We start from the raw sequence: 26,976 nt of genomic DNA, 5'->3' as shown, positions 1-26,976 counted from the left end.
GGCGGATGCGGCCGCGGCATCCGGGTGCGAGTTCAGTCGGGCTGGGCAGGGAGATTCGTGGGCCGCGTTCCGCGCGCGCGTGTGTGTGTAGACTCTCGAGTTGTGGGTCTGGTACAGGTTTGAATTTAAACCCAGCAGAACACCTTGGGACCTACGCATGAATCTGGGCGTGGTTGCTGATTGACTCCTGGGTCAGCGCCCTCTCGGGGACTGGTTGTCGGACCAGAGAGGGTGGACGGGAGAAAAGGCTGGGCCTGAAGGGTGTCATATGGGCGCGCGCGCGCGTGTGTGTTTTGGGGGTGGGGAGCTGTGCTGTGTGCACACGTCAAAGGCAGGAGGGAGCCTGCGCTGTCTCTTATGCTTTTTTTCCAATGATGCTCTAAGGAAGTTGTCATTGTTCTACTTTTCAAACGCTGCAGCTTATCTGCAAGGCGTCTGGAGATGAATTCTTATTTTACGTCCTTCTGCCCCAGGTATATGAACAGGAGGTGAGCATTACAATGAACAGTAGAGACTTGTAGCTACTTCTCTTGCCAGAGTTTGTTTACCAACTTTCCTCTGGTCGGTTCTCTTAGCGCTGGAAATGTTTGCCTCTGTCACAAAACAGAAGGGTCAGGGCGGTACAGTGGCTGTCTTCCCAGTTATGTGCACCGTAGTTAAGCATATTATAAATTCAGTGATGAAGATTAAACATAGTCTTCAAAAAAGTGGAATTTTTTGAAAAACGCCTTATTATATGTAAGCAATAGGCTGATACTTCTGTGACATTGTTCAGGGCATTTTGCAATTTATTTCTTTCAAGTCATAATAATCGTAGAAGCAATAAATTTAATACTTTATTGAATGTTTATTGTGTCCAAGCAGTGTACTAAGTGCACTGTTCATGCATCATCTCCTTTAATCCTAGCAACACTTTTGTGAGGCAATTTCTATTATTATCCCTTTTATGCAGATACAGTAATTTTAGGTTCAGTGACAGAACCCACATACGTGTATGAATCCAGGTTCATTAACAACCTGTCTCAGTGAAGTGAAGAAATGGGTTTTCTCATGCATTGTTGGTGGATAATGCATCTACCCTTAAAATGTACATACACTTTTACCCAGCAATTTTACTTCTAGAATATTTCCCAGGGAAATAAATCACGTAATAAATATTTATGCAAGCATTTATAATAGAGAAAAGCTTATAACTACGTAGATGTCCAATGAATGGAAATTGGATAAATTGTGGTTTAACTGTATGGTCATCTAGTGCTTAGCCATTAAAAGTGATATGAAAAACTATTCAACATATACATGTTATTAACTAAAAAAGGGCTTCACTTTGTTTAGTTTTTTAAAGTTACGTGTGTTCATTAACTCACGTTCATTAAACTTCTGGAGGCTTGGGGTACATTGTGAACAAAACAGATCAATATTTCTGCTCTCATGAAGTTTACATTTAGTAAGGAGACAGATAATAAACAGTAAAAGCATTTAATTTTACAGTATGTTAGGTGAAAATGCTATAAAAAACCAGGGAAATGAAATGTGAAGGTAGGGTCCGTGACATGATCTGACTCAGTTTTTAGAGGATTGCATTGCTGAATGGACTGCAAGGTGCAGAAGTGAAGCAGGAAGTCATTTCAGTAATTTAAGAAAGAGATATTGTAGCCTTCAATAGTAGGATAGTATGTTAATAACAGTGGGAGTAGGGAGGAAAGGTTAGGTTTTAAACATTGAAAATAGAACCAGCATGATTTCCTAACAGATTGAATAAAGATTGAGAGTAATGCAGAAGAGAGTGGAAGACTCCAAGGACCTGAGTATCTAGAAGAACGAAATTGTCATTAACTGAAATGTTATAATGGTTTTATAATGTCTACAATCTTTCAAGTTTCTCTTTTTATGGGGAGGAACTTAATTTACTTTCCTTTGAATGTGAGCTCAACTTAGTAACTTGCTTCTGATTAGAAGTCATGTATGTATAACCAACACTAGGTCATACACCTTGTACCTTGCTCTTTTATTCTCTTTTAGGGTCATTCATGTGGGGAGAAGCCAGATGTCACATTGGAGGATACTCAATTAGCCCTAAGGAAAAATTTATTTTGCATGGCACTGAGGCCTCCCTACAAGAGCCATAAATTTGTTCTAAAGCAATAGATAACTATAAGTAGTACAGACGGGTAGAGTCATAGAAGGAGAAAGTTCGGTGGTGAAAATGAATTCATTTTGGGGCATGTGATACTGGAGATGTCAGTTTAGGAATCAAATTCGTTGTTGAGGAAATTAAATTTGTATTTAGAATTACTGAATGGTCTGGTCTCAATATAGATATTTAGAAGTCATCAGTATATAGGTGGCACTTAAAGACGGGACTGAGACCATGTTGGAGCGTGTGTGTGTGTGTATGTTTATGTGTGTATGTATGTGTATGTGTGTGTGGTAAAATGTCAAGAGTAGTAGTTTCTGGATGGCAAGGTAATTTTTAATATAAAAATATCCTTTATATGTTTTTTGATTTTCTACAATGACCAAATATTATTTAATTTAGAAAGGAACTTTTAAAATGTGGAGAGCACTGGTAGAGATATTTCCTTAAGCTTAAATTCTGTACTTCATTCCATAGACAAGGGGAAGGATTTCTTCTTGTGCAGGTGTTTTCCACCTCAGAAATGAACACTTACTCTCATTTTCTGTTTAGATAGCAGTGTATAGATTCAGGTGGCAATATTGTTTTTGTTGTTGTTGTTATTTTGGTTCTGAGATTGAACTCAGGACCTTGTGCTTGTGGGGCAGGCGGTAGCACCACTGAGCTAAATCCGTGACCCGATACTGTATTTTTTTTTTTAAACAGAAACTATGTTTTCTTTTAGTTTATTGCTAAAGTCTAAGTTAATTCCTTTATTTTCTAGTATAATAAAGGCAATACATTTTCCAGAGAAACAAAGAAAAATGAATTAGTTGTTCCTTAATATTCTTGTTAATGTGCATTATGGTATGTTTCTTCCCTTTATTCTATTTAACTTAAAAATGTTACTGCAGTCATACTGTGAATATACATTTTTTCCACTGAGCATGTGATACATATTTTCCTGGTTTAGTCAGACTTCAAAACCATAGTTTAGTGTCACTGTACTACTTTATAAAGTACGTGTACCATAGTTAATTTAGCAATTTCCTGATTGTTGCAATTTAGGTTGTTTCCAGAGTTTTAACAGTTTTAATATTTCAGTTAATATTTTTGTGCAGAAATTCTTTTCTTTACTACTGTCTTATCAAAAGTGGAATTAATAGGGGACAAAGCAATAAATATTTTAAGTTGTTAATACATATTGCTAAATTAATGTGATTTTTCTTTATTCTGTCTACAATTTGGAATTTAAGTTGAATTTACACTAAGGACTTAAGATTGAGACACATCATATGTTATGTGTATAGTTTATAATATTGAATCAAGTTATTGCTTCTTTTTTGTCTAAATCTTCTACTTCTAAATAGAAATAATGATGTCTAGAAGTTTTCATATCGATTGCTTAACAGTATTCTGCTTTACAAGGCATTATTAATTTTTACGTATATTGATCACAGCTTTTGTTTTAGACATAACCAATTTAGTATTTGGCTGGAAATTATATCAAAACATTGGCAAATAATAGACTTTATGTGTAATATACCTTGGTTTATGTAAGTTTTAACTACTTGGTGGAGAAAGTTCACATTTTACTTCATATATTTTCAACTCTGTTAAAACTTTACCATAATGGATTTTCAAGTATTATCTCTTCCACTAGTTTCATTTCTGTCTGGCATAACATATTTTGGGTATCTTTGTATCTTCAATCTTATACCATAATTCATAGCTTGTAAATGCTCTGAATTAGAAATTTTCACAAAGTTCTAACTTCTTGTCACAGTGATCTTTAAAAATTCTATAAAGCATAATTTATTTCTAATGTCATGTAGCAAGAGAAAGACAACTAGTACAATTGATTACTTGTGTGCCATGGACTTGGCTTCTGTCCTGTGCAAAAGGCCTGTAAGGTAGAAGTTAGTAGTCCCACTTTACACGTGAAAAAATGGACCTAGAAGAACCTGTTTATGATGGAGATCAGATGATGTCACGCTTGTGCTCAAAATTTGCCAGTGTGTACTGTCCAGTGAGGTAGCCACTAGGTGTATGTGAATATTTAGCACATGAAATGTGATTTGTCTAAGTTGTAATATGTTGGAAGTGTAAAATACATAACAGGTATCAAATACTTAATAAGGAAAAAAATAGAAGGTAAAATATATTAATTTTTATGTTGATTGCATGTTGAAATAATATTTTGGCTATATGGAGTTAAATAAAATACTATTGATATTAATTTTTCCTGTTTCTTTTTCTTAAATGTGGTTACTAGGAAAATTGAAATTATGTTTGTGGTTCACAATATACTTTTGTTGGACAACACTGTATTAGTGGCTTTTCATGTCACTGAGAATCATAGTCCCCAAGGGTATATAGCATCTGTCTTCTGGGACCTCTCTCATACCTCTAGTATTCCCATACTCCTCACTCCTTTTTAACTGTTTTGCATCCTTGCCGTTCCTTAAATACATTAGTCTTTGCCTTTGTTCTTGTTGCATCCTGGATAGCTCTCCCCCAGATAACTACCTTGCTTACTTTTGTACCTCTTTCAGGTCTTTAAAATGCCACTTTCTCAGGGAGGCCTACTTTGGCTGTTCTAAAATTACAGGGTGTCAAGCCCTGTTTTCTCTTAGGACTGAACACTGTACTTTATCTCTGCTCTACTTACAGTCTTGGCTTATTTATGGACTCTTTCCAGAGAAATAAGCTAAAAAATAAGTTTGAGCTGATGGGGGGCAGGTGTTTTCTTTTTGTTTGTTTTAGTAATTGTTTCAAGAATATAGTAACGATTAACATATATCAATTGGGTTCCAATAATATTTGTGAAATTGAATAGAAAATAATGACCTCTTAACAGGAGGCACAGACCTTTTGCATTGAAGGGCTGTTGTCCATTAGATATTGGTAAGAAAGTGATGACAGTCTGTTGAGAGGTTCTTTTAAAAGACCAGAGATTTGTAAAATTTGGCAAGGCTTGTGCCTCTCTGAATAGAGCTCCTGTAGTGTGCTCTTCATGTGGTACTGATGTGCACAAAAGTTATCTTAATCTACCCTCCTTAGTTTACCATAGCAAATCAGTAACTAAGCTATGGAAATTTACTATGCCAGGAAAAACTCTTTTTCATCTACACATCTTTCTGAGAATGCCATAAGAGGGTTGTTCCAGAGAGGATGGATGCTGATTCCTTAAGCCACCTCACAACTTGCATATAATTTGGCAGTGAGCCTGAGCCAGAAACCTTTCATAGGAAAGGGATTTTAGTTCTTGATAAGACTGGTGTGAAAGCTATTCAAGCTTTACAACTTAATCTTATACAGTATACTACTCACACCTTCATTTCCAGCCACATGAAAGCAACCTATTTCTCAGCAGGCAGTACATTCAAACTTGAAATGTCAATTTCATGACCAATGCCAATACTAATACCACTCCTAAAAAATTAGAGTTAATTATAAGAAAACAATATTACTGTATTTACTCTGTGTCTAAATTTAGAACACACTACAATTTAGCATTGTATTTAGTATTACCTGGAGCTTCTAAAAGTTACAAATGACCAACTGATTCGATTTATTAATAGATATCTTTCTACTACTTAAAGATGCATTTTCTTGAGCACATAGGTATTTTTCAGATACTTTTATTTGGCTGTCTTTTAATTTATTCTTTAGATTTGAGAACTATTTTGTATCATTCAAGCTAATATATAATCCTAAAATCTTATCACTTTATTCTTAGTTTACTTAAAGAAATATGTATTTCTTAGTATGTAATGCTGCTTCAATAATGTAGAATGAAACTTGGAGGGAATGTCTTACAGATTTTTCTCAGTTGCTTTTAAAAATGTAAACACATAGGTAGAACTTACTAACATAGAACATTGCATACTTCTGCTTTAGTGGTAGAATCCAAACAATATATAATTATGTACTTCTTAAATTCTTAACATTGTTAAGAAGCATTTTTCTCTTAGTTTCAGCTTTTTAAATAACCTCTGTAATCCTATTGTGAGAGGTTAAAGAAACCCTGGAATAATTACATTTTATTAAGATTTTCAAATATAATGGATTTAAAGCAAATAAATATATGTGTATGAAAAAGTATTTTTCTCAGTAATTGTTTAATGTTTCCTGGACAATATAAAAGAAAAAGAATAAATTTAAGAATTAGGAAAAAGTGTAACCACAGGGATTATACTGTTAAAACTAAGTAAGACAGTTGTAAACAGTGTAAGTTTATTAAGAATAATTGACAGCCTAGCTATCTTGTTTGTGGGAATCTGAGTGAACATTAAGATGGGCATCTCCAAGGTAAGGAAAGAGGCCTGGAACAGAGCATTTATCCCAGCCCTCAGAAGGAACCAACTTCTCAACAACTTGATTTCAGACTTCAATATCCTTTAGAACTTTGAGATAATAAACACATTAATTTGGATGCCATCATTTGGAACTTTTGATAATTTAATGAATTTTAATCTCTATATGAATTGCAGACATGATTTAAAAATAGGTTGTTTAGGACCGGGGATTTAGCTCAGTGGTTCATCACCTGCCTCGCAAGCACCAGGTCCTGAGTTCAATCCCTGGTCCCGAGTTCAATCCACGGTAACAACAAAAAGAATAGGCTCTTTAAAGCACTTTCCAAGGTTATAAAGCCTCACTTTAATTTTATACAAAACTGGTAAAGCTAAATTCCAGTTGGCATTGGGCCAGTATTGGCTGCCTAAATCCCAATTACTAAACATATCCTCCTCCAAAAACCTAACATTCGATAAGGAGCACAAGTAGATTATTCATGAGTTTACTCTTTTAGCATTACCAGCAGACCAAGAATACCAGAAACTTAAAATTATAAGTAGAGAAAGAAACAGCAAATTGCTACAGAGTTCCTGTTGCTGTTGTAAACATGGAGAGTAGACAGGGAAGACTTTAGGTTCTCTTTGGAGGAGTATGGAGCCTGAGATTTGGAGGAAGCACAATAAAATCTGCAGAAAAAGAAGGTCTAAAGTGTTAAATTTTATCGGAGACCAGGTCTAGAAATTTGCAGTTCACAGGTCTGAGAACAAGAAAGGACTCTGAATGTGAGCAGGACTGAGGGGCAGCCTTAGAAAAGCATTGCTTCTTGAGGAAAGAGATGAATAGAGCGATGGAGATGCCCCTCAGATTCCTGGCATTGAAGGGAGAGAAGGACATACCAGGGAAAATTAGAGATCCTTCAAAGTGAAGCAGAACATGGTGTGTATAGTTTATTAAAATGTTATGGGTTTGAGAGAGAAAAAGTTGTGGTAAAATGTTGAAAATCATTAAGTTTCTAAAGAAATACAATTTTTTGTACTGCAGTATCTTACAAATTTAACATGTTCATGATGGGGCCATATTTCATATCTCTTGCTGCTGGGCAGCTTTGGTTTGAATTCTGTCATCTGATAGTAAATAGCTAACTACTGGTGGTTTAAGTTGCCTGATGGGACAGTTGTGCATGTACCTTTGATGGTTCAAGCCAGCAGGGATGTGGTACTATAAGTTTGAAATTATTCCAAAATAAAAAGTTAAAAAAGTCATGTCAATTAGACATTTCCAACTAAATTATTTAGTAATTAAAGTTTCCTTTTCTGTAGTGTACTATATGTATTTGGTTGAAACAAACTTTCATTTCTTTAAAATCTTCTGTACTTCAGACCTTACTAATGTACAGCCATTGTCTCATTAAATTTGTAACTTTTGAATTTTACAACAGCAAGCCAGGCAGTGGTGACTAGTGTTGTCTTTCTTACTGAAAGGAGCAGAATCATGCTAAATAGTTGTTAAGTAGAAGGGTAAATTTTGATACTAAAAATTTAAAAATTGAAATAGCTTTATAATTTTTTGAAGTATTGTAAAACATAATTACTTTTGATCTTAACAGTATGTTATGAAGCTAATTGGAGATGAAAATATATTTGACTTTTTCTTTATATTTCTCATGCCATAATTCTTTGATCATTTACTATGAACCTCATGTGGACCAATCTGAAAGAGTTTTGCATTGAGTCCTTAACCTTTTCACTTTTTACAGCATAACCCAAACATTATCCAGCAAATAGGTCTAGTTTCTTTTTAATTTAAGAAGTTAATTTTGTATAAACTGGAGCTTTTTGGCTTGCTAAATTGAAGAATAAATTCACACAAAAGGAATAAGTTAGGGGAGTGTTTATTGGAAATAAGATGAAAATAAAAGCTTTTGACCCTGTGAAGAATTTTTGGAGGTAGAAAATGCCATTGTACTTTTATTTTGACCTTATATAGATAGACAGAACATGGGGACTTGTTTTAAACAAGTGGTTTTGTAGATAAAGTGTTTAGTTATTCAGCTAGTTTACAGGAAACTAAGTCCTGAAGGAAACTGGTTACTGTGCATTTCTAAGGTTTTCCAGGCCCAGCCAGGAGGTTAGGGAGGAGCTGTTCACTAACTTAGTGTACCATTTTCCTGGGAGGGAAAGCCCTTTTCTCTCCTCTTATTTTAATTTTTAGCCTTTCCTCTAGTATTTTCTTTTACATTTCTAAACTCAGCTAGTTAGCTCTTAACCTGATAGGCTGTTTTCTTTGTATTTAGCTGACTCTGTCTTGGGCCTGACCCTGTTACACCGTATCAGGAGGAATTAAGATAACTAAATTACTCAGGGTAGAAATAGCAAAGATAACTAAACTGGTATTTCCTATATGATAAATTCATTTACACAGCTTTATCCTGATTAGAGAAACAATATTGAAGTACTTTGTTTTTATTTTTAAAGATATGGATGTAATGAGGCCCTTGATAAATGAGCAGAATTTTGATGGGACGTCTGATGAAGAACATGAGGCAGAGCTTCTGCCTGTTCAGAAGCATTACCAACTTGATCACCAAGAGGGTATTTCGTAAGTGTTGAGTATTATGTTTGTTTTCTTTTCTTTCAGTGTATTTTTTGTAATCTTCTACAGGTAAGATATTTTATGAGAAACTTTAGGAAATAAAAAGATGAATAAGACATAGTCTCTACCTTCCGGGAGTTTATAGTTTATTTTCAAGAAAGAAATATACTTCCATAGCAAAGCATTTTACAGGAACTATTACATTGATAATGCATATTAATTGCTCTGGATCCCAAAAGAAGTAAGAGCTGATTGACAGGAATAGGAATGTTAAGAGAAAAGACTTCTGAAATGATTAGGAACTAGACCTTTGATATGTAGTAAGTATATTATGCAGAGTGAGCAGAATAAAACAAAGCTGCAAGCAAGCAGTGGAATATTTATTTTTTTAATTTTGACTTGGCACATTCTTATTCTAGTAGTAATTTAGTGATTAAGCAAAGTAACATATCTGATCAACAAAAATTATAAACTGAAAAAATATTTTGGCAAACATTTTTTCCCTTAAATTTAAATTTTGTTTTCCTTCTCCTAGTTTTAATTTACTAACTTTTTGGTCAAGACCTCTTTCAGTTACTTCCTAGAAAGTATTCTTAGGTTAACTCCTTAAGGAACTTGAAAGATCCATTTCTTTTTTTTTTTTTTTTTAATCACTGCTGTGTGAAGAAGCACTTTCACTTAAATATCTCATTTAATCTCTACAATGCTTATGCCCTTTTAAGTAGCAAAGATAGGATTTAAACCAAGCCTAATGGTAGAATGGAAATATTATTTGGTTTGTTACCTACAATAATATTTCTTTCCCTTGTAAAATCATGGTCTAAGATATTTGAATCTTACAATTTTTACTTTTCAGATTTGTACAAACTCTTATGCATCTTCTTAAGGGAAATATTGGAACCGGCCTGTTAGGACTTCCATTGGCAATAAAAAATGCAGGCATAGTGGTAAGACTTATCTTTGTAAACTTCAGTTAAGATATAGTTGCCAGTAAAAATTAGTATAAGACAATATCTATGCTCTTTAAATATAAGTTGGTCAGGTGACACTTAGATGATCAGTTACCCATTATATTGATAAAATTATGTGAGATACTATAAATATCTCCTATTCTAGTAGAGCAGTATTCTAGTATAACAAAACGTGAGAATTACTGTTTTCATTTCTACTTAATTACATATTTATAATACTTAACCACCAACAACAAAATCTCAGATCTAACACAGTATCTGATTTTTTCCAAGTTTGATTATGTCTTATTGGATGTTAAGTAGTGCACTCATAGTAACAATTCTATTTAAAAGAATACTTTTTGTGTTTTTTAAGATTCATATTTTTAGTTTTTTAGACTCAGAATGAGATATGCAGTTTTCAGACTGAAAAAGGTAGTTAAGACAAGAAGTAACCATCTTTTAAAAAAAATTTAAAGCATTATTAGAGATAGTTATTATAATTACAGAGAGCCTTGACTGGGAGAATTTCTTTATAGCACAACAAAATTATATTTAACTTTATTAAAATGGACTTACTTAGAAAAAATAGCTTTAACTATCGCCTTTCTCTGAGTTTGACTGGTTCCCTGATGTAATTTAGAATAATTTAAAATTTCTGATTATAAAAATAAGCTTTGGTAAAAGTTTGGTTGTAACTCAGTAATCCAGGAATTGCTTTAGTTATAATAAATAAATACTTGAAATTTTTAATGTACCAGTTTTTAATAATTATTTTCTAAGCATAGTTTCTGACACTACACAATAAATATGTTCTCAAAAGCATTCTGTAGAATTGGATTGTCTAACTCCTAGTTCAAGACTGTGCATTTTACTCTTTTAGATAATGTTGCATAATAATAAGTAATTATGATGGTAGGACACTAGAGACCTGCATTCATATGTTAAATATAATGTTGTACTCTGTGTTACTATGCTTCATATTTATGATCTATATCCATAAATTTAAGTAGCCAGTTTGATAAGATGGAATCATACCTGGTTCCTTTAAACACTACCTGAAATAGTTTCTATATCAAATTTATTAATTTTCCCTTTATCAGATGACCATGTAATCATTTTGTCCAACAAATTTTTTTCAGTGTAAATTAATAGTAAGTGGATTCATTGCTTGTATGGTTACTTTTTTAAAAACTGAAATATTAATATATAAATTTTCTTTTTCTCAGCTTGGACCAATCAGCCTTGTGTTTATAGGAATTATTTCTGTTCACTGTATGCACATATTGGTACGTTGCAGTCACTTTCTATGTCAGAGGTAAATGTGGATTTGTTAAGTATTTTAAAGCTATGTATTTACTTAGAGTATCATAGTATTAAATTTATATTGTGCTTTGGAACATGAAGTTGTATTTTCTTTAATCTGTAATATAAACAAATCCAGGATGATGAATATGAAAAAGGGCATCATTTTATATTATTTAAATGTGACTAGAATCTGTTTATCCTCATCTGTTCATCCTTGTGTATTCTTTGGGAATTGGTTCCAGGATTCTTTTTTTTTTTTTTTTTTTTTGGTCCTGGGGATCAAACTAGGTCCTTGTGCTTGAGAGGCAGATGGAACCACTGAGTTAAATCTCCAGCCCTCCAGGATTCTTATAGATACCAAAATCTGCGGAAGCTCAAGTCTTTCTTGTAGATTGACATGGTATTTGTATGTACCTTCAGCAATCCTCCCATATACTTTGAATCACCTGTATTTATTTTACTATCTAATACAATGTAAATGCTATACAAATAGTTGTTCTATTTTATTATTTAGGGAATAATGACAAAAATGTTTGTACATACTTAGCACAAATGCATTTCTTCATGTATTTTCCATATGTGATTGATTAAATCCACAAATGAGGAACTTTTGGCTGTAGATTGCTGACTGTGTACCATAGGTACCACATGAGTGGAATAGAATGGGCTCTTTTTTCTTTTTTAGTGTTTTGAGACAGGATCTCACTGTGTACGTCTAGGCTGGCCTCAAATTCATGGCCACCATCCTGCCTCATCCTCCCAAGTCCTGGGATTATGGGCATGTATCACCATGCCAAGCTAATGGGTTCTTTATTTAGTGTAAATGGGAAAAATCAGGGCAGATTTAGAGGAAATGGAGGTCCAGCTTCTACTAATAACCGAAGATCTGTTGCTAATAATTTGGTTTTGTGTATAGTGCTTTGATGTGTGGGTTTGTAGATATTCAATCCAATAAATAATGTATTACTTTTTCTTTAGCTTTGAACCATGAAATGCTTTTACTAGACAATACACCATTTTAATGAAGAAACTGAATAAATATTTCTTATTTTAGTAGACCTGACTCTTGATAGTAAATGTTCTTAAAACTGGGTATATCACTTATGATGTTTGAAAAACAATATCCACTTGACAAAGAAAGTGGAAAAGAGAGGAATTAAATGGAGGAATAATACCTGTCTTATAGAGCTATATTGAAAATTAAATGAGATAGTTTATTTGAAAGTATATTGTAGAGCCCCATACAGATATAATATTGCATAATTAAAAAAAATGGAATAATTTAGGTGTGAACAGGATAGTTGATGACTTTAGGTATTAGTGAAATGCAAATGTTAGCTGCTTTGAATTTCATAGATCAATAAATTTGACCAGTAAATCAAAATAAATAGGGTGGAGAAAAGGACATATATCATTTTAAAATTTCATGAAGCAGAGGGAGTGAAGGGAGGGAAGGGATAAGGGGAAAAAATGAGAACCAAGACCTGTCATGTAGAGGTACAAGATCCCAATGATGAATGTAACTGTGCTGTATACCTAAATTGTACCAATAAACTCAATGAGATAAAATAAAATAAAATAAGATAAATTTCCCAAAGCAGGTTTCGTATACAGATCTTCAAAATTTTGAAAACAAATCTGTTAACATATAGCCTGCATTTATTAATTCACATTTATTTGATGTTTTTTTCCGGAAATGATTTTATGGACCAATTTAACATTTTTCTTTTTCCCATGTATGTGTGTCATTAAATTACAGGTTTAAAAAATCAACATTAGGATATAGTGATACTGTGAGTTTTGCTATGGAAGTAAGTCCTTGGAGTTGTCTTCAGAAGCAAGCAGCATGGGGACGGTTAAGTACTTTCTGTTTCTATCTAGTTGTAATTATATTAATTTTTAAGTATTTTGATCTGATAAGACAAATAATGGTATGATAAGATAATGGTAAATAATGGTAAGATAAGATAATGGTATGAGAGAATCAAAGAGATAACTGTTAGAGTTAGATTTAGGTTCAGGCTTCAGCTTTCCCAATTTTCTCTTTCACAATGGAGCTCAAATTATTCATCAGTCTGGTTTAGATTTCTCATTATGAAATAAACTAGTAATACTTCAAAGGAGTATTATAGTAAATTAAATAAAATTACACTTATAAAACACTGACCAATCAGTGACATACTGTCATGTTCAATAAGAAGGAATAAGAAAAATCAAAGAATAAGAAAAATGTTGTAATTTCGTTACTGTATTTTAAATAAAGGTGTGGTATTTAGATACATGATCATTAGAGATCTAAGATCTTTAGGCCTTTTAATGCAGGCTTAATTTATTGCATTGCTATTTAGATGCAACTTTTTCATTAGGAGACCTGTTGAAGTTAAGCCAGATGAACATAAAAAATGGAAAAAGAAGTGTAAGCAATCAACCAAGTGCTAACTATGATACAAATGATATGTGCAGCAGGAATTAGAAAAAGAAAAAGAACAGTTTTAGTGGAGTAGTTTATAGTTAAAGATACCCTTACTGGGGATTTTCAGAAAATTAGATTTGTTTATGAAGGGCTCAGAGTTCCTGATAAACAGAGTAGAAAGAAAGAAATAGAACCTAACAAACTCTGTCAGGGCCTAACCCCAGAACCTGTTGCACAAACTCTGTTTTTCTTTTGCCCTTTGTCTGCTTATTCTGTGAAGAATGGCTTTCATACAGAAGTGTCTGGAATGATTGATGGTGGGACACTAAAAGATGGAAGCACAGATACTAAGGGAGTACTTAAAATGCCAACGTGTAACTCATTAGATGAAAGAAAGTTGAATTCATTTTTGAGTAGCAAGATAACTTACAAATAAGATCTGTGAATAACCGTGGAGAATAGTAGTGATAGCAAGACTGGAAAGAGGCAGGAGTTTTCCAGTTTCAAATGGGAGAAGGAAGGTCTGTAGATTTTGAAGACCCATGTTAATGACACTGATGGTCAAACAAGAGTCTGTAATGAATTAGTAAGTGCATGCTAAAGGAGTCACTCATTGTTTCCTCACCTAAGCAAAGAAGCATGGGTGTATATTAACAAAATGTAGGCAGGTATGTAACTTAAAAAACTACTGTATTCAAATAATGTCATCTCACTAAAAAATAATTAGAAAAGTTACTGAAGAGAGCTCTTGTGGCATGATTTAGAGCTATTGCCCCAAATCATCTATCATTCTGTATTATCAGCAGGGAATATGCTCTTCATATATGAAAATAACATAAAACTGGAATGGTTTGGAAAATACACTGGCGTGATCTGAAAAATATCTTGAGAAATAATAAAGATGGGTTTATTCTAAATGAAATATTTTTTGTAAAGTCTTACAAGCAGATTTCCTTAAACTGTTGAATTTCAGAAAATGGTAATGATGTAAAAATTTTCGTCCTTTAACTTCACTGGATCTTAGCCAAAAGGCTGAGAAGTGATCTTGTCTTTTAACTTAATGGAGCATTATGTTGCTTTGTAGTAATTTTAGTGACATACTGATCATAAATGCATAATCTTTATAAGAAATAAAATTGCTAAATGTTTTTAAGAAAGTAAAAAATCATAAATTATATTATAAAATGTTTTAAAACATTTAAAAGAGAAAAGAAATATATTGATATTTCACCATCTTTTATTGATACTTATTTGTGAATATTTTCCTTTAGGACTGTGGTTGATTTTTTTCTGGTGATAACACAGTTGGGATTCTGCAGTGTTTATATTGTCTTCTTAGCTGAAAATGTGAAACAAGTGAGTATTTTTGTCCAGTTAGTAATTTTCTTCTAATGCCCTGTGTACAGCATCGTATTTTTTTATGTGAAAGCCATTGTTGAATATGAAAATACATTCCTCTTATAATGATCCTCTAGTTTTGGTTTGCATTACTCTTCTCTTTTGCAAGTTTGATTTCTGCTATTACTGTCTTGACATAATATCGGTAATGCCTGTTCTTGCAGCTCTGAACATGACATCTTACTTTTTTGTTACTTCAAATTTAGATCTCAAAAGCATATTCATAGATAATTTGGGAGCAGGTTCTTTACATCGATGTTTTACGTATGTATATCTATATATATAGGTATGTGTGCATACATGTATGCTTTATTTATATGTGGGTTTAACCATTAGCCTAAAATTGAGGTTAAAATCTGGTGTGAAAAACTATAATAGTACATAAGATCCTAATGAGATAATGGACAATGTGAAATAAGAAAAGGGCTAAAGGTGTAAGGAAAATGGGAAGGATAGGGGAAAGGTAATAAGGGAAAAGAAAAAAATTTGAGGGCTGGGGATTTAGCTCAGCAGTTCGGTGGCCTGCCTTGCAAGCGCAAGGACCTGAGTTCAATCCCCAGTATAAAAAAAAAAAAATGAGAAAATGAAAAATGGAAATAAAGTGCTTGTAGATGGGGAGGGTAGGGGTAGGAGCCTGTGAAGAGAGGGCAGGGATAAGGGGAAATAATAAGAACCAAGACCTGTCATGTAAAAGTACAAGATCTCAAAATGAATGTAACTGTACTGTATACCTAAAATGTACCAATATACTAAAAAAAAAAATTGAGGTTAAAAAAGTGCTAAAATTCAACAGTTATTCCATTGTTACAGTGATATTCTGTTTAAAAATGTGTAGTTTTTGTTATTTTTCTATATTATGAAGGTTTGCTTTTGAAGAAATGGTTTGGACCTTGGTATAGAAATCATCAGTCTGTTGGGACAAACATACAGTTCACTAAAATAAAAACTTCTCTCAAAACAATGCCAAGACACATTTATTTTTTTAAAAAATTAATTCTGTTGGTACATTTAAGGTATACAGTATAATGACATTCATCATTGGAAATTTGCACCTTTACACAATCCATCTTATTTCTTATTTTTTCCCCATTCCCCTGCCCTACCTTGAACCTCTCCACCCTTCCCTGTCTACAAAGACTTTGTTTCCATTTTTTTCATTTTCTCATATTAATTCCATTTCCTTCTTTCTTTTCCCCTACCTCTACCCCTTCCCTTTCCCCTGTGCACCTTTTCTTCCTAGCTCACATTATCTATTACACCTTTTAGTTCTTATTTACTTTTCAGGTTCTCATACCAGAGAAACTATTTGGTATTTACACGTGTGTACTATTTGTTTCACTTAAAGAGTATGTCCTCAATGTGCATCCATCCATTTGTCTATAAATGTCTCTAATTTCTAATTCTTTATGGTTGAGTAGTACTCCATTTATTAAAAAAAAAAAAACCACAGTTTCTTTATTCAGGCTTTTCTTGATGGACAGTTGGACTGCTTCCAAGTTTTAGCTATTAACAAATTGTGCTGCTATGAACATGGGTACACATATATCACTGTGGTATGATTTTTGTTTTTAATTCTTTGGGGAAGATACCCAGCAGGGAAATAGCTGAGTCAAATGGAACTTCCAATCCTAGTTCTTTGATTATCTCCATACTGATTTCCACAGTGGTTGTACCAGTCTGCACTCCCATCAGCAGTGGAGCAGGGTTCCTCTTTCCCCACAGCCCCGCCAGCATTTGTTATTGGTTGATTTCATGATAGCAGCCGTTCTTTCTTGGGTGAGGTGGAATCTCAGTGTTGGTTTCATTTACATCTCTCCAATGACCATTGATGTTGAACATTCATATGTTTATTTGCTAGTTATTTACTTCTTTGTCTGAGAAATGTCTGTTCATTTCAGATGCCCAGTTTTGGATTGGGTCTTTAATTTTGGGAGGGCCTGATTTTTTAAATTTCTTTATATATTCTAGATAGTATACCTTTGTCTGAGGAACAGCTGGTGAAAATTTTTTCCCACATTGAGGGTTGTCTCTTTACACTTTTGGTGGTTTCTCTTGCTGTGCAGAAGCTTTTTAATAAGAAGACATCCCACTTGTTGATTGTGCTAGTTCACAGGCAACTGAAGTTTTATTCATAAAATCTTTTCCTATATCAGTGTCTTCAAGAGTTCTTCTACCTGACCTCTTTTCAGCCGCTTTAGTGTTTCTGTTTTAATATTTAGATCTTTAATCCATTTCAATTTTAGTTGAGTGCATGGTGAGAGATATAGGTCTAGTTTTAATCTTTGGGAAGTTGAAACCCAATTTTTCCAGTACCATTTATTAAAGAGGCTGTCTTTCCTCCAGTAAGGGTGTTTGGCTTCTTTGTCAAAGATGAAGTGGCTGAGTGTGTCTGGAGTTGTTTCTTTGTCTTCTGTATCTCCTCAGGTCTGTTTCTTTGCCAGTACTATGCTGTTTTTATCACAGTAGCTTTGTAGTATAGTTTCATGTTGGGGATTGTGATATCCCATCATGTCTCTGTTGCCAAGAACAGCTTTTGTTATTATAGGTCTCTTCTCATTCCAAATGAATTTTTCGATTGTTTTCTCTAGTTCTGTGAAATATACTGTTGGAATTTCAATAAGGATTGCATTGAATCTGTATAGCAGTTTTGCAAGTATGGCCATTTTCACTACGTTCATTCTTCCTTCCCAGGTCCTTGTTCCCATTAAATTTCACACACCTTTCTCACCAATTTTTTTGGTTCACTCTTTTCTTTTAGTCTATATGTGATTGGTTTATCTTGATTTCTTATTTTCATTGTATTTCTTTTCAGAACTTATAAAAGGAATAGTGTTAAGGGATGAGCGTTATGATTGCTGATAGTTTTAGCTAGTAGTGTACTCTAACATGTTATTTTCATCTGAAAGTTCCAGTACCCTATATAATTTCTTTTCAGCCTCAGTTTATTTTTATTTTTCCAAACTTCCATACTCTTAATTTCTCCTTTCTTTTTCCATGCACTTGCACATTATTAAGTTCTTATGAAACAAACTTTCTGAAAGAAAAATCTGTGATTCACTTTTGTTCCTTTACAGATATTCCTTCAAGCATGTTGTAATTGTAGAATAACAAGTAAAAGACTTTAATGGAAGCACATAGAGATTAGAATGTGGGTAGATATAAAAGTACAACAGTTAACATTTATAGTTCTGTTTACACTCTTGCTTATCCAACTAAAGTGTGAGTGCTTTCATTAGCATTACTTCTTCCAGGGGGTGTTCTTTGGATTTGATAAGTATTTAATTCCATAAATTGCATATTCCTAGGACTCCTAATTCATTATGAAGCTATTTATGGTCAAAAACTGATAAGACCTATCATCTAGTTCTTTCTTGGGTGAGGTGGAATCTCAGTGTTGGTTTCATTTACATCTCTCCAATGACCATTGATGTTGAACATTCATATGTTTATTTGCTAGTTATTTACTTCTTTGTCTGAGAAATGTCTGTTCATTTCAGATGCCCAGTTTTGGATTGGGTCTTTAATTTTGGGAGGGCCTGATTTTTTAAATTTCTTTATATATTCTAGATAGTATACCTTTGTCTGAGGAACAGCTGGTGAAAATTTTTTCCCACATTGAGGGTTGTCTCTTTACACTTTTGGTGGTTTCTCTTGCTGTGCAGAAGCTTTTTAATAAGAAGACATCCCACTTGTTGATTGTGCTAGTTCACAGGCAACTGAAGTTTTATTCATAAAATCTTTTCCTATATCAGTGTCTTCAAGAGTTCTTCTACCTGACCTCTTTTCAGCCGCTTTAGTGTTTCTGTTTTAATATTTAGATCTTTAATCCATTTCAATTTTAGTTGAGTGCATGGTGAGAGATATAGGTCTAGTTTTAATCTTTGGGAAGTTGAAACCCAATTTTTCCAGTACCATTTATTAAAGAGGCTGTCTTTCCTCCAGTAAGGGTGTTTGGCTTCTTTGTCAAAGATGAAGTGGCTGAGTGTGTCTGGAGTTGTTTCTTTGTCTTCTGTATCTCCTCAGGTCTGTTTCTTTGCCAGTACTATGCTGTTTTTATCACAGTAGCTTTGTAGTATAGTTTCATGTTGGGGATTGTGATATCCCATCATGTCTCTGTTGCCAAGAACAGCTTTTGTTATTATAGGTCTCTTCTCATTCCAAATGAATTTTTCGATTGTTTTCTCTAGTTCTGTGAAATATACTGTTGGAATTTCAATAAGGATTGCATTGAATCTGTATAGCAGTTTTGCAAGTATGGCCATTTTCACTACGTTCATTCTTCCTTCCCAGGTCCTTGTTCCCATTAAATTTCACACACCTTTCTCACCAATTTTTTTGGTTCACTCTTTTCTTTTAGTCTATATGTGATTGGTTTATCTTGATTTCTTATTTTCATTGTATTTCTTTTCAGAACTTATAAAAGGAATAGTGTTAAGGGATGAGCGTTATGATTGCTGATAGTTTTAGCTAGTAGTGTACTCTAACATGTTATTTTCATCTGAAAGTTCCAGTACCCTATATAATTTCTTTTCAGCCTCAGTTTATTTTTATTTTTCCAAACTTCCATACTCTTAATTTCTCCTTTCTTTTTCCATGCACTTGCACATTATTAAGTTCTTATGAAACAAACTTTCTGAAAGAAAAATCTGTGATTCACTTTTGTTCCTTTACAGATATTCCTTCAAGCATGTTGTAATTGTAGAATAACAAGTAAAAGACTTTAATGGAAGCACATAGAGATTAGAATGTGGGTAGATATAAAAGTACAACAGTTAACATTTATAGTTCTGTTTACACTCTTGCTTATCCAACTAAAGTGTGAGTGCTTTCATTAGCATTACTTCTTCCAGGGGGTGTTCTTTGGATTTGATAAGTATTTAATTCCATAAATTGCATATTCCTAGGACTCCTAATTCATTATGAAGCTATTTATGGTCAAAAACTGATAAGACCTATCATCTTACCAGTCACTGATTAGAGTATGATGGAAAAATACCTTTCTAGAACTGTGTTTCATGGTAGTACTCATCTTTTGTAATATCTAAGATAATCACCACAAATTCTCTGTAAGAATCTAGGAATACTGACAGTGCTTTATACTTTTATATTTATAAGCTGTGGCATATTTCATTTAATCTTTACCATCATTCTGTAAAGGAAGTAATAATTTGCTCATTTCAGTTCCACAAAACATGATAATGCATCCTAACTCATTTGGAAATAGGCTGAAAGCTAGGTCTCTGTCAGTTACTCAATTTGTTAATTACTCATCACTGAGCAGGATGCTATATAGTGTGTGTGTGTGTGTGTGTGTGTGTGTGTGTGTGTGTGTGTGTGTGTGATATAAAGAGTAGAAAAAGTGGAGAAAATAAATATGTAAAAGCTTTGAGTAACTTTCTTCTATGAAACAGTATAAGCTTCTTTTAAAGCTAAATAGAAAAGTTTAATTCATTTGCAAATATCCTAAAAGCTGAGGTGGAAAGAGTGACTCTCTAGGAGGTAGAGTATGCCTGCTATAAATAGAGTAGGAAAGTCCTTGGAGACATAAGAGCAACATGAAAAAAGATATTTAGTCAGTCTTTAAAAAGTAGTTGAAAGCAATGATGAAACACATCAAAGAAACAGTAACCAAATCTTTCCTTGTTCCTCATAGACTTATTATGAGGCTCACCTGATAAAATGTTTGTGACAGCCTTTATAAATGTGAAACAGTATTCAAATATAGGCGATTATGACTTCGCTTCTGCATATAGCTTTACTAAATAACATAATCTGCCCTTGGGAATTTTAATCATTAAATTACAGAATCATTAAAAAATCAGTAAGTAGTGGATTTTAGTAAATTTGAGCTCTAAATGGAAACAATTGAATTTAGTAATTTTATGCTATAATATTTATTCCAGTGTTTTCATTTTGGTAAACATGTGAGACCATAGGAAGTCCTATTAGATAGCCCATCTCTGTTTTTAGAGGGCACCAAAGGACTCAAATTTTTCCCTCAGTCTTGCTGTAGGTATGTATCTACATTTTTCTTTTACTGTATTTTTTTAGTCCTGAGAGTTTTTATAGCCATCTTTCTGCCAGAGAATGCAAAAATATGAGATATTTGTGATAGAATTAATTTTAAATTCCCAATGACCTAATTCAAACAGCATTTTAAAAACTTGTTTATATAACTGCTTTTCTCTTGCCAGGAATTCTTGCTAGAGCTTAAATTTGATCACTACCTAATCTGAGAAAATTGAGTCAACAATGAAATATCTTCTTAGAAGACATGATATAAATTATCAATATTGCCTCAACTTCAAATTATAAACATTACAAAGTTTTTATAGTCAGTTACAAGATAACGGTGTGCAATGCATTTCTTAAATGGTGCATGGTATAACTTGAGAGTTTGTTAGTCCATTATGAGTTAGATTGTCTGTATATTTTTAAAATTTAGCAAATTCTCTACCATTTAAGATGATTTATATATTTCTAGTGAAAATAACTTTGCTTATTATGGGTTACAGTATAAAATTAAAGAAACATTTGGATAACTAACCACATCAAGATTTTGTTTTAAAGTTCCATCTTGTCTACTTAATATTTACTGCATTCAGAGAAAGGTCAGAGTGGAGACCAGATGGCTATTTGGGCAGAACAACCCTCTCTGGGTTGCAGTATTTTGGTGAAGTTAACACGTAGTTCTTACAAGTTTCAAGCCTGAAGTTTGAATCTTAGAATCACTGCTCACTGGTTCCATATTATGTATATATTTATCCCTCCTCTAAGCTTTAGTTTCCTTAGGTTTAAATTGAATTCAATATGATAATCTTCTTCTGAGAGTCATTTGGAGGAGTGAGATTTATTACATAAAGCATGTAGTTCAGTGTCTGGTCCATAGATAGTGCTAAAAAATCACTAGTCATTACAAATACAGGATCTGTTAAGAATGCTGTGTGTTTGGAGACTTGATGATACAGTGTGTTCAAAGAGAGTAGAGTGTTTGGGGCAAACATGCCTTCATTGGTATTTAAATTGTAGAATGATTTTCTGAGACTGAATTTTTATAATTGTTTCTAAAGTTCTCAATAATTTTATTGCTGTTTTAGTAAGTTGGATTGTATTATTAATGGAATCAGACAGTTTTTAATATATGGAGCCTGTAAATAATTATAGTTTGAAATTTTAAAAATTGGGTTATAAAAGTAGATGGATAAATATTAAGGTAAAGTTCATTTATCTTGTAGAAGTTTTTGCTCTAGTGAAATTACTGAATAACATATGGTTAGATCTCAACTTAGTGGGTTCTTAGTAATTATTAATAAGGAAGATAATTTATGAACAGTTGTTTTATATAAATTTTTAATTAGGCTATGACTTTTAAATTTAACTTTTTTAACTGTACATTTCTGAGAGGTACGTAGTGGTTATTTCCTACATCAAAGAAAGTAAGCTGGAGTAAAGTAACCAATAGTCATTCTAAATAAGTATGCTTTCAGTTTTGTTGATCTCAGAAAGAGATCTTTGAGGGTTTTTTTTCCCCCTAGGGATTATGAGCATGACACTCACAAAGCTTCAACATAATTAGTAATTTTCTGGTGAATTTTATTTTCACAGTACAGTAAAAGAAATTACCTTGCAAAGAACGTTATCTACCTTAGTTATCCTTATACTTGACATATATGTTTCTAGGAAAACAGAGTATCTTGAAAAAATGTCAACACATTATTATCAAATATGTCATAGGAATTTATCATAGAATGTGTACAGTATAATTTTCTTGGTGTTATCTCTTCGTTGATTATAAATTGATGGATTTTTTCCCCCTCCTTCCTTATTCCCCTGGTAATTCTATATAGGTTCATGAAGGATTCCTGGAGAATAAAGAATTTGTTTCCAATAGTACCAATTCATCAAATCCATGTGAGAGAAGTGTTGACCTAAGGATATATATGCTTTGCTTTCTTCCATTTATAATTCTTTTGGTCTTCATTCGTGAGCTAAAGAATCTATATGTGCTTTCATTCCTTGCCAATGTTTCCATGGCTGTCAGTCTTGTGATAATTTATCAATACGTTGTTAGGGTAAGTATGTTTTAAACTAAATATCATATATTTCCTTTGTAAGTAAAGCTGTTTACTTTGGAGGAGAAAAAATGATATATAAAGATCCCTACTATGTATATGATACATGGAAGATAAACAGTAAAGTTTGCTTCTTTGGGCTAGATGTTTAATTAGAAAAATGTGTGACATAGAGATGACAAGCATAGGTTTTATAGTCATGTATTGTTTTGAATCTTGCAAAATATGTCTCTATGCTTTGTGACGTTGCTTCAGAAATGGTAGTACCTGTCAGAGTTCCTGTGAGGTTTAGATTTGTGCTCTTCATACAGTGCCTCCCAAGAAACAGCTCATTATGCATACTCTTTTATTTCTTCAAAATTCCTATCAGCCACTAGTGATGTGTATGAAATTCTGTAATTTTCTTTTACTTTTAAACTTTCATTTGCTGCCACTGCTTTAATCCACTGTTACTACACAAGTCTATAACTCTTTTATCTGAAGTATATGCAATAACTTGAACTGATTTTATTGGCCATATTCTGGAGACTTGGGAGGTTGAGACAGGGTCTTGCTGCATAGTTCAAGCTGGCCTTGAGCTCCCTTTGTAGCCCAGGCTGGCCTCTTAACTGCCGTATTCTAAAGATTCTTAGCCTGCTTACTTCAAATGTATCTCTTAGCATTTAGATTTCTGTATGTGATGTGATATATATATTTTTTTTTTTTTTTCTTTTGGTACCGAGGATTGAACTCGGGTCCTTGTGCTTGCAAGGCAGGCCACCGAACTGCTGAGCTAAATCCCCGGCCCCCTATATTTTTTTTTTCTGAGTAGCTATATATATTTTACCTTTCAGAGAGGCCAGTAAACAAAAAATAATTGAGAATCCAAATTTTCCCCTTATTTAATCCATTTTATATATTGCTTCCAAGGTAATTATTGTTAAGTCTTCTTACATTTCATTATAGGCTCTTACCTTGGGTCTGTGTTTTTGGATTGCCCCCTCTCTGAATCCTCAAACCTATATTCTCTCTCATAGCACAAAAGAATATAAGGATACAGACAAGGTGATTACGTGAGGCTTTCTGGAATCTTGAATATCCTTTTCAGTTTGACTCTCACTTACACTTTTAGTCATACATCACCTTTATATCAAACAGTTCTATTTGTGCTTCAGATGTTCCAGACATCTTTGTTCCCCAAATTAGCCATGTGCTTTCATACTTAATTGCTTCATTCATTTTCTTTCCTTGGCCTTGAATTTTAGTTCTCATTACCTGACACATGAAATAACAGCGTGGTGAGAAAGTAGGGACTAGGCTTGGAGTATCTGGAAAAATGGTCATTGTGGGGTCAGAAATGGTAAATAAGATGTGCTGTTTGTGAATTTCTCCAGATTGTAACAATTGAAACTCAGGCGAAAGTCAGGTCATAAATAATAAGGGCAATAACAACTCTCAGGTCAGAGAGTAAACACTCAGACCAGAAAAAGCTTGTGCTAGAGAGCATCACAGTTGTAAAATAGAAAGACAAGGTGGAGAATTATGAGTATCTTAGAAACTTAAAGGAGAAGTGACAATGGGGGCAGAATAAATTTCTGTTGAGCACCAACAACTGTGGTTGATAACTGATTATATAGCTCTGAACTCAGACGTGAGTGTGCTTATGTATTTCCCATTGTAGCAGGAGCCATACCCAGTGTGCACAGCCTGGTACTTGCAGGTGGACACAGGTAATCAGGAGCATTTCATTTGATGAAATGTGTGAGCAGGAGGGAAACAGTTGCTTTGGCAATTAAATCCTAACAGCTTAGTTCTGTTTAACATAAGATGCTTAAAGTGTTTATTGAAAAAATATTCACTTCTATAGCCTACATTTGTTGTTGTGACATTCAAAAGAGTGTGGTTTTGCTGCTTTATTTGAAATCCTTTAAAAATAAATAAAGATGTGCTGTCTTATTTTTTTCTTTTTTGTAGAACATGCCGGATCCCCACAACCTTCCTATAGTGGCTGGTTGGAAAAAATACCCACTTTTTTTTGGTACCGCAGTATTTGCCTTTGAAGGCATAGGAGTGGTAAGAATTAGACTTTATTGTTAATGTTATTTAATGATATTTTTAAAAATCTGAAGTCAAAAAAGATTTATGTAGTCAAACTATATATACAAAATGTATATTTTTATTTTTGTCTCAATTTTATTACTGAGAACATGATTTCTAGTTTGGTATGATAGACTTGAAATAACTTAATCTCAGAAATACCACTTAGACTCCCTTAATCCTTTTTTTGTCTTTTAAAATAAGAAAATTAGAATAGATTGTTTTTAGCATTTTATTACAGAAAGTTTTAAACCTGTACAATGCGTAGAGAATGGTATAAGCATCCTATATAAGCATCACCAAGTTTAGAAAATTTACCTCATGGACAGTTTCACCTCTAACACACAGAGTCAAACACAAGTCAAAAATTTTACTTTATAGGGCCTGGGATTTAGCTCAGCGGTTCAGTGGCCTGCCTCACAAGCGCAAGGACCTGAGTTCGATCCCCGGACAAAAAAAAAAAAAAAAAAAAAAAAAAAAAAAATTTACGTTATAGACTAGATTGTTTGAATGGAATTGAAATAGTTACAAAGTTATTACATAAAAAATCAAATATAAACTTTCCCTCTATATTTGTACATATAATATTTGAGAAACAGTATTATCAAAAAAGTAATGCCAAAGATATCAGCATCTTGAAGATTTTAAGATCATAAATATTTTCATTCAGTATCCAGTTTATTTATAGACTAGAATTTGTAGACCTAGGGAAATAGATTATTACTTTCTATTCTGTTTGAGAGTTTATGTTTCAGAGCCTATTTGGTATGGAAACAAAACAATTTTAAGTGTTTATTTACATAAACCCCAGACAAAAACAGGCATAAAATACAGTTTTATACCATTTTACTTGGGTTTTTGTTCTCTAAATTATTTTTAGAGAATCTTACAAATTCTTACAGCTCCTCTTATTACTATTACAGACATAACTACAGGTTTTAATTTATCTTTATCTAGTGAGTCCCAGTGTCTACTTAATTATTACACATTTCCACTTAAGTGTTTTTCTGACATCTCAAATTCAGTAATTCAAAAGTCTGACTTACAGTTTCTCATCTAAAACTAACTTCATTTTTATTTTCCTTTATCTTTTAGTTTTACTTTCAGTTGCTTCAAATATTGAAGTAATTCTTTGTACTCTATCCTTGGTTCCCCATTCCAAACAGTAATTCAGACATGCTGATTCTTCTTTCATATTTCTTAAATCTATTCCATAAAGGAGATTATAGTTAAATACCAGTGACGCCGGTGACACAGAGGCAGCCTCAGGAGAGGTTTTCTCCTTTTTTAGTTCATTGACACAATTCCTGACTACAGCCCTGTGTTTCAGGTCTGGATGAACTCCTGAGCAGCCCCACTGTCCTCTGTTTTATCTTCTATTACTAATACATGGTCAGACCCTCCAAAGATTAGCCTTTAAAATTTGTGCTTTTCACTTAACCTTTTTGTTTCTTTAGAAGTTCTTTTTTTATACACAATAGAAGATTTTAATCTTCATTAAAATTGACAGACATAATTGACAGTAGACATAAGTGAATAGATAAAGAAACAGTTATAGATGTGTGTATACATGGGTTAGTATACATGCATATATTTCCTAGCTCTGTCTCCTAAGAGGGCTTGCAAGCAGTAATACTCTGGTAGCAACAAGCACCTAGAACTCAGACTTATTTTGTGAATACCATTCTCCAGCAAAAGAACCAAAGTTCTCTTGAGAAAATTGGTGGACTTTAAGGCTAAAGCAAAGAA

The 26,976-nt window shown here is 33.2% G+C and overlaps 1 protein-coding gene across 4 annotated transcripts in view; it reads left to right on the top strand.

Moving 5' to 3' along the window:
• The window catches only part of Slc36a4 (solute carrier family 36 member 4), a 108,606-nt gene that overhangs the window by 68,355 nt on the left and 13,275 nt on the right, over positions 1-26,976 (top strand). For 2 of the 4 annotated variants that reach the window (XM_010633700.3, XM_033764275.1), the window contains exons 2-8: positions 8,893-9,016; positions 9,867-9,957; positions 11,190-11,278; positions 13,028-13,123; positions 14,953-15,037; positions 22,927-23,151; positions 25,105-25,203. In XM_010633700.3, the coding sequence (XP_010632002.1) occupies positions 8,895-9,016; positions 9,867-9,957; positions 11,190-11,278; positions 13,028-13,123; positions 14,953-15,037; positions 22,927-23,151; positions 25,105-25,203 (807 nt within the window). In that variant the 5' untranslated portion in view covers positions 8,893-8,894. Of the gene's footprint in view, positions 1-396; positions 489-8,892; positions 9,017-9,866; positions 9,958-11,189; positions 11,279-13,027; positions 13,124-14,952; positions 15,038-22,926; positions 23,152-25,104; positions 25,204-26,976 lie in introns of those variants that run through there. The other 2 variants (XM_010633701.3, XM_033764276.1) reach the window with 2 other exon arrangements.

The sequence above is a fragment of the Fukomys damarensis genome, unplaced genomic scaffold, assembly GCF_012274545.1.
Source record: "Fukomys damarensis isolate Sample0158 unplaced genomic scaffold, DMR_v1.0_HiC HiC_scaffold_16, whole genome shotgun sequence".
Lineage (NCBI taxonomy): Eukaryota > Metazoa > Chordata > Mammalia > Rodentia > Bathyergidae > Fukomys > Fukomys damarensis.
Note: the sequence above shows the minus strand (reverse complement) of the source record. Positions and strands in the feature narration are given on the sequence as shown.